Below are 9,051 nucleotides of genomic sequence, written 5' to 3'. Positions count from 1 at the left end.
TTTTGAATTAATACCAAAACTGTGTTCTCATTTTTTTCATTTTCATTTTTTTTGTTTATTTTGTTGACTTGTATGAAAAACAGGTTTATGGCATGTTCAATTTACAAACAATTCCTGTCAATGTTTTTTAAGAAATATGTTATATTAGGTACTTTAATGTTACAAAAAAATTGGTATAATATAATACAAATAATTATAAAATTGTTACGGCAAGGAAAAAACTTGTTACAATAATTTTATGGCCCACATGCGGGGCCTATAAGTGGGGCCCATATGTGGGGCCCATTTTTTTATATAAATTATACATGCAAAGGTAACATATATAGTGTGGTGTGATACTATATATATAGTTTGATATTACCTTTGACTGCTATTGCAACACAAATGTCAATGTTGCACCAGGTCAACAGGGACGTTACCTTAAGGGCCAAAGGTAACTCGGAAAAAAGAAACTTAATTTTTATGTTACCTTAGGGATTTAGCTGGCTGTGGTAACATTTTTTTTGGGCATGTTGTAATATTTTATGGTTGTTTCTATATGCCATCTGTGGCGCAGTGATTCAACTCCAAGCTTCTGTATCATTTCTCTAAGGCATGATCTATGTTGATCTTCTTCCAGAATTTATTCCTTAGGCTTGAACTGTTTACAGAAAAATACTCTTGTCTAATCTTCTAACCATTTTATAGACTCAAGTAATACAACACAAAATATAAATTTAGATTACTAATTTTTGACCGAACAATTGGTAGATGGAACTTCAGAACACCAAGATCCTGCAAAAATAATTAACACAAATTGCTTTAAGGCGTGATCCTATCACTTTCTTTAAGGATTTATTTCGTCCTAGTTATTTGACAATTTGCTAAGAGGTTACTAGAGAAATTATTCTTACAGGATACAACAATGCATGAAAGATGGAAACTAGTAATATTGGTATCCTTCCTAATTACTTAGGAACAAGAACTAATAATTGTGTATAGGATTTATTTCTATGAGAAAATTCAGAAGCTCTGTATCTTGTCTATCACATACAAAATATGCCTCTATATATATAATGTGCTTTCAAAAAATTTAACTCCTCAATTTTTAATTAAATGTATGACTATTCTAATAAATATAGCCATTTAATTTTAGGAGTTTCATTTTGAAAAAAACACACATTATCTACAACTTTTATTTTCTCATCTCCTTTAAATATAAAAAAATTTAAAGATATAAAAAGATTTCACAAATATATTTTCTCATTTTATTGGTTCTATAAAACCAAAATCCAACAATCCCCCACTTTTGTTTATAGAAGCAATAATTTCAACACAATTAATTCAAACATAGACAATATACATAATAAAGGTATCTTTCGATTTAAACCTCTATTTAGTACCAGCATCTTAAAGTTATCAGAATTTTAGTTGCCTTAGCATTAAACTAGTCATCTATACAATAAATCAGAGAATGTTGAACATATCATTGTCTAAATGTTCCAAGTAGTAATTTTCACATGTTTTTGCACTATTATGGCCATGTGCTCATGCTCCTGTTCTCGTGAACTCTCTTGAGAGTAAATCCATAACTCCCGTAAGAAACGGTACCACTTTTAAGTTCACATAGGTGAAATGTTTTTATGTATTTCGATTATTTCCAGCACACTATCAATATGGTCAAAATATTTCATTAAAAGTCTAACTCAACCCTCGCACATAACAGACGATATTGACACCACATGTCGGGACCAACTACGTCAATATCTACAATTATCTGTAACTTGTTATTACCCATTAAACCTTTAAACTAATAACTTATTAGAGCAAAGGTTGGGTTACCATTAATAAATAATTTAATCAATAGATTTTAGTCCCATTTCCCAACTAGTTGTCTTCATTACCTCTCTCGACAGAGGTTTAGTAAACGGATCGCAAGATTTTTACAAGATTTCACAAAAACAATTGTCAATGTACCATTTTGTAACAATTGTTTCACATGTCCATGTCTCAATCTTATGTGTCTAGACTGCCCATTATGTGTACTTTTATAAACTATTAGACATAGTATTTTGACTATCATAATGTATAAAGATAGGAGGCATCGAACTAGGCCACAACTTAATGTCCAACAATAAGTTTCTAATCCATTCAACCTCTCTCCCACATGCTGCAAGAGAAATGAACTCTGAATCCATAGTCGAATGAGATATGCATGTTTGTTTCTTGCTCGACCAAGAAACTGCACATCCTTCCATGATAAATAACCAATCATTGAAAACTAAACCAAGATTTTTGTATTTTTGCAAATAACCAAAAATCCTAGTTACACATTTCCAATGCTCCATATTTGGATTACTAGTGTATCTACTCATTTTGCCTACTGCAAATATAATATCTGGTCTTGTGCAACACATTGCATACATTAAAGAACCAATGGTTCTAGCATACTCAAGTTGTGCAACATCTCTTCCTTCATTTTTACACAACTTCACACTGGAATCAAATGGTGTATTTACCTCTGTCAATCCTAGATGATTAAATTTATTTAATATCTTCTCAATATAATGAGCTTGATTTAAAGAGTAACCTCCACTATGTTTTCTCACTTTAATTCCCAAAAAAGTATCCACTTCTCCAAGATCTTTCATTTTAAAATTCGAAGATAAGTATTTTTTCACTTTATGTATGCCTGTAATATTAGTTCCAAAAAGTAACAAGTCATTAACATAAAGACAAACAATTACTCCATACTCATCCATTAATTTAGAATAAATACATTTATCTGCACCATTATGCACAAAATCATCACGCAAAATAGTTGTATCGAATTTTACATTAATCTTTAGGTGCCTGCCTTAAACCATAAAGTATTTTACAAGTTTATACACCTTATTCTCATACCCTTTTAGAACAAATCCTTCAGGTTGCTCAACATAAATCTTTTCATTTAAATCACCAATTAAAAATGTTGCTTTAACATCCATCTGATGCACATGCAAATGATATATAGATGCCAATACAAATAAAACTCTGATTGAAGTGATACGAGCTACTGGTGCATATGTATCAAAATAATCCATTCATTCTTTTTGTTTATAACCTTTGACTACTAATCTAGCCTTAAAGGAGTGCACCTAATGGTTAGTATCATATTTTCTTCTAAACACCCATTTACATCCAATAGGCTTAGAGCCTTTGGGTAGATCCACTAAAATCCAAGTATTATTCCCAACTATAGAATCCATTTCATCATAAATAACTTCTTTCCAAAAGGAACTATCTCTTGATGACATGGCTTCACTGTAGGTTTTTGGATCATCATTAATGTTTAGAACTACGTTGTGCTTATTAACAACATTATTATGTTGATCCCCTTTCACTAAACACGCTATAAACTCTGAAGAAATAAAATCAAGATGTAGTGATTTTTCTTTCCTCAAATGTTTCATTTTTTGTTCTCAATAAATACACATGCAAGTATCTACTACAATCATCAATAAATGTAATAAAATATATTTTTCCTCCACGAGTAAGCATGCCGTTAAATTCAAAAATATCAGAATGAATTAAATCTAAAATTTTAGAATCCCTTTTTACACTTGGAAAAGGTTCTTCACCATTTTAGACTCTACACATGTCTCACATTTATCAAGTGCATCAGTAAAATTTATTAATCCCAATTTATTCATCAATTTCAAAGAATTAAAATTTACATGTGTTAAACGATCATGCCACAAATAAGAGGACTCAACCATATAAACAGAAGATTCATGTTCATTATTAAGAGAAAATTTAAACATACCAGCAGATCCATACCTTTTTCCTACAAAAATACCAGCTTTGGACAAGATAACATTGTCACTCTAAAAAATAACTCGAAATCCTTTCTTACAAAGTAAATTAACAGAAACTAAATTTTTTCTCATATCAGGAATAAACAAAACATTAAAAAGAGTTAACTTTTTGCCCTTGTGAAATCAAGCTCCACAACTCCTTAGCCGACAACATTAATGCATGCCTTATTACCCATTTGTACCTCTTTAACAAATGAGTTCGCTTCAAAAGTTTTGAACAATGACCTATCCTTGCATACATGAACAGTTGCTCCAGAATCAAGCCACCAACCCAAATTCGTCGAAGTTAAATTAACCTCGGATATCATGGCAACCAGTTTCTTTTCCTCAACAATATTTGCAGTAGCCTTTTTTCTAGTTTTCCGAAAGCGACAATCTCTTGCAAAATGTCTAGACTTACCACAAACAAAGCAATCTCCCTTTTTCTTAACATTATTACCCTTCTTTTTGAATTGTTCCCTATTCTTTTTAGTTTGTATGGAAAGATTTGCCTCTCTAAAATTATTTCCCTTGGTGATATTAACTTTGGAGTCAAATTGACAAGAAATTCCCACATCTCTGTTAAGAGATTCTTCTTCGATACGAAGAATTTTCTGCAACTGTTTCAAAGAAATATCCTCACTTTTTGTAATCAGTTTCTTTCCGAATTCTTTCCATGATGGTAATTTTGCAATAATAGCCCCAACTTGAAAAGCCTCGAGATTTTCAATTTTGAGAGAAATAAGTTTAGACATAATCACTTGTAATTCATGTATTTGCAACAACAAAGGCTTCGTGTCAACCATCTTAAAATTCAAATATTTTGCAATAAGAAATCTGTTTGTACCTTCTTCTTCAGCGTAATAATTAAATTGAAGGGCTCCCCAAATCTCCTTTGTCGTTTTCATCTGTTGGAAATAGTCATAGAGACGATCCAGGTCCAGGATATGAAAAATTTTCAACGCCGTGAGAAGGAATTTCATCTTGTCTTTCCAACGTGAAAAATTACTTCCATCAAACCTATCGAGTTTCACCATATCTTAATTCATCAATTTGAGAGACTCCATTTCCATCACTGGCAGAATAAATCCTTAAAATTGTTGACTGAACAATTGGTAGATGGAACTTCAGAACACCAAGATCTTGCAAAAATAATTAACACAAATTGCTTTGAGGCGTGATATTATCACTTTTTTTAAGGATTTATTTCGCCCCAATTGTTTGACAATTTGCTAAGAGGTTACTAGCGAAATTATTCCTACATGATATAAAAAAGTATGAAGGATGGCAACTAGCAATATTGGTATCCTTCCTAATTACATAGGAACAAGAACTGATAATTGTGTAAAGGGTTTATTTCTATGAGAAAATTCAGAAGCTCTATATCTTATCTATCACGTAAAAAATTTGCCTCTATATAATGTGCTTTCAATAAATATAACTCCTCAATTTTTAATTTAATTTTTGACTATCCTAATAAATATAGCCATTTAATTTTAGGAGTTTCATTTTGAAAAAAACACACATTATCTACGGTTTTTATTTTCTCATTTCCTTTAAATATAGAAATATTTAAAGATATAAAAAGATTTCACAAATATATTTTATCATTTTATTGGTTCTATAAAACAAAATTCCAACACCAATAAATCTTAGTTTTGTCAATTTGACTTAATCTTATTATTCTTGTCCAACAGTTAAGAGCTAAGATTTTATAATATATTTGAAGAGTGATTTAAGAGACTGGTGGACATGTTTTAAAACAAGATAAAGAGGATATAACAGTAAAAGCAACTAAAATTAGGTAAGAAACGACACCGTTCCTCTACATAACTTCAGATATAATATACCCCGTAATCAGGGTTTTAACATTTGCCGAGTTTTTCCATTCCCTGGACTCTTAAAGCGCAGCAGCAACCCATTATCTCTCAAAATCATCTCAGGTTAGTTGATTCCTTTATTGAGTTATTTATTTTTTATTTGTGAACTGAGTTAGATTTGTTATAAAGTTTTATCATATTGGTTTTGATTACTTGTACTTATAGTTGATGAAAATGATTTATTTGGTTATGTTATGGTTTTGAATTGATGTGGCTTGTGGGTATTCAAGATTACTACTACGTTCAAGAACCCTTGTTTTAGTTTTCAAAATTAGTACTTTTTTAGCCTTGATTTCTGTATATTAGGAATGTGGTAATATATAGTGTTGCTGATGAAATTGAGTGAGAATTTTTTACTTTGCCATGTAAAATTAGTAATTTAGTAGATTGGTCTAAGTGGGGATTGCATTATTAGTTTTTGTTTTTTTGTTGATGTTAGATTGTGATATGATTAATGATGTTTTGGTTTAAATTTTTGGGTTGTGGATTTTTCAAGAAGGTATATTTGGTGTTGATGTGTTGACATTTACGATGATATGTTAATTCATTGGGTGTTTTTTTGTTTTGCGTGCAGAATGGATACTTCGCTTAAGCATGCTGTTGTTGTGAAAATTATGGGTCGCACTGGATCCAGGGGTCAGGTGACGCAAGTGAGGGTCAAGTTTCTTGAAGACCAGACTCGTTATATTATGAGAAATGTCAAGGGGCCAGTTAGGGAGGGTGATATCCTTACCTTGCTAGAGTCTGAGAGGGAGGCAAGAAGACTTCGTTGAAGTGTTTTGTGTGTTTACCTTTCTATGTTAAGCTGCATTTAGCTACAGATATCTTTGATATTTTTTTAAAAATTTCTGGGTAGTGTATGCGTTGGATGAACACATATGAAGTTCTTAAGCGTGTCTGAATATGCAGTTATGATCTTTTGAAGCTAAATATCTGGTTTTCTAATTCTTGGGAATGTCTTTAGTACTAGTGCTTGCCATAAGATTTTAATATCTTGGTCTTATTTTGAGCTAATTATGACCGTGTATTGTTGCATGTTATCTTATATTCTTATGTATGGTTATTTTAATGGTCTTACAAATAGCATTGAACTTTGAACTAAGATTATGTTGCTGGACTGAATGAACGTTTTTTTGGTGATGTCTATCTTGGTGAAAAACTGAACTTATTTGAGTCATTCTGGCATTGAACTTAATTTAAGATGATGTTGCTTGACTTAACGAATGCTGAGTAAAAAAAAGTTTTGGAAGGAGTTACAACTATTATCTGATAAAATGTTTATGTACAGTCTGCTTTGTGCTTACTGGTTGCGACTAGATAATTCAAGACCTTGGATTTGGTAATTGAAGTCTATGTGTTAATAGCTTTGTATGCATCTAGTTTTGAGGTCTAAATACGTATTCTTAGTTTTGAATTAACAAGTAGCCTCAAGGATTATTAGGTTGACTATATTTCTATCTGTCTTTGATGTGTAGGACATTGAATTTGTCTTCACAGTAGTTCTGTAGTTAATTTTGGGCATTGTATTTAGGCTTCTATATGCAGAAGTTTGCTAGAATAGTGGTCATGAAGTATGATCATATGGTTGGCACATATATAAGCCACATCTGTGTTAGTTTCTATCTGGTTCAGTTCAAAGCATGTCGATTGGCATTAGAGATGATTGTGATCGAAGAATGTATTTTTTTTATGTAATCACTATATGTTGATATATTTTTAGAGAATCAGACTTAAAAGAAAAAAAGAACAAAACGAATGAATGAATACACTATGGAAATTAGGAGTTCATTTTTTTTTGACTTGCGGGATGGGATATACCAAGGAAAAAAAACAGGGTACTATGGAAATTAGGAGTTTATTCTGGTAATAAGCCTTTACCAGAAGGGTATCTCCTGATCCTGACCTCGACGTTTACTGTGGAGTGTGGACTAGTAATTTTTATGATATTAATTCCTTAAAATTCTTTATATCAGTATTATGCTAAAAAATAGAAGAAACCGAAAGTATTAAGCTTGTGTTATCGTAATGATTAGAACCATGTTCTTTTTCTGCTGTATTTTATGTCCTAAAACTAGTTGTGGCTTTCCCTTGCAATTGAGTGAATTAGTATGTCTTACAAGTTGCTGGTAAATTCTTGGTTGAAAACAGATGTAATGTTATATCAAAGTTTCTGTGAAGAACTGTGTTCTTTGAAGTGTATGAGCAAGTGCCTTGTGATTGACGTTTGATTTGTTTGGGTTTGGTAGACAGGGTACCTGATATGATTTGGTTGTCCACAAATAAGGGCCCTGAACTCTCTTCTCTAGCCATCTAATTATAAACTCCACAACTCCTGCTGCTAGCCTGGTGATACCTTGTTTTTGTAGTGTTATCTGTTCCTGGCACAAAGATAATCGAAGAATGTTCCTGTACAAGCTCACCCGCCTTATATAAATTTTTCGGCTCCTCGAAGGCATTAGAGTTTAACGAAAAATTATTAATTTCCAGTATTTTATGTTCACATTATTATTTTTTTTTCACAAACGCGTAGGTAGTGATCGAAACAGCCACTCTAGTTTCAAGTAGTGAAGAAAAAACTCACTAAATGGAAGGACCTGCTTCCTCGGTCAACATAATCTTGCAACAATTCGCCAACATGATATATAACTTTTATTGCATTTGAAGAGAGAATCATTTTCTGCGTACCAAAGTCAAGCAGTCAGCATCAACCTGTTGAACACTTATATGATCAATTTTTTATCCCTGAACACTTTCTTTAGAGCAATAGCTTCAACAACTTCCGCCAAAACTATTCCGTCGTGTCCGGAAATACCAGCAACAAAAACAACCTCGCGATCCCAAAAAGGGCAAATCCAACAGTGATCTAAAAATCTAAATTTGGAACATATTATCCTAAATTCTCCTCCAACACTCATACAAATGATGATCCAAATTTGGATTAGTACTATACTATTCATTGATCCAAATTTGGATCACTTGTTTTAATATAAAATAATGATTTTGTTATTTGTCATTTATGAGATTTTAAATTAATTTTTATTTTTTTAATTATATAATTAATAACAGAATATAATTAATAGTTAACAAAATTTATTTTTAAACTAAAACTTAAAATAATGAAAAAACATAATTTTATTAAAATTTAAATAGAAGTACATTGAAGAGTCAGAAGTGCCGGATACAGAAGTTGAGACTATTCCGATTGATGAAGATACTTGATTCCAAGAATTCATGGACCGCTTTACAAAGATAAAAAATAAAGAGGAATATAATGCACTTTGGTATGCATTAATTGAACATTTTTGGGAAAAATATACTAATTCGAAAAATTAGTGTGTATCAATAATATTTTGTAT

General features: G+C 31.4%; 1 protein-coding gene across 1 annotated transcript; it reads left to right on the top strand.

Annotated features, from left to right (window-relative positions):
- The first annotated feature begins 5,601 nt into the window (after positions 1–5,601).
- Positions 5,602–6,625, top strand: LOC141710999 (small ribosomal subunit protein eS28z/eS28y-like). The gene is made up of 2 exons (XM_074513464.1): positions 5,602–5,758; positions 6,270–6,625. Exon 2 carries the CDS (start codon positions 6,271–6,273, stop codon positions 6,466–6,468), a length of 198 nt encoding a protein of 65 aa, XP_074369565.1. The 5' UTR covers positions 5,602–5,758; position 6,270; the 3' UTR covers positions 6,469–6,625.
- The last annotated feature ends 2,426 nt before the right edge of the window (positions 6,626–9,051 follow it).

This window comes from Apium graveolens, chromosome 3 (genome assembly GCF_009905375.1).
Source record: "Apium graveolens cultivar Ventura chromosome 3, ASM990537v1, whole genome shotgun sequence".
NCBI classification, from domain to species: Eukaryota; Viridiplantae; Streptophyta; class Magnoliopsida; order Apiales; family Apiaceae; genus Apium; species Apium graveolens.
Note: the sequence above shows the minus strand (reverse complement) of the source record. Positions and strands in the feature narration are given on the sequence as shown.

Coding starts and splice junctions, on each gene's coding strand:
- LOC141710999 (XM_074513464.1), top strand. CDS start 6,271: ATGGATACTTCGCTTAAGCATGCTGTTGTTGTGAAAATTATGGGTCGC.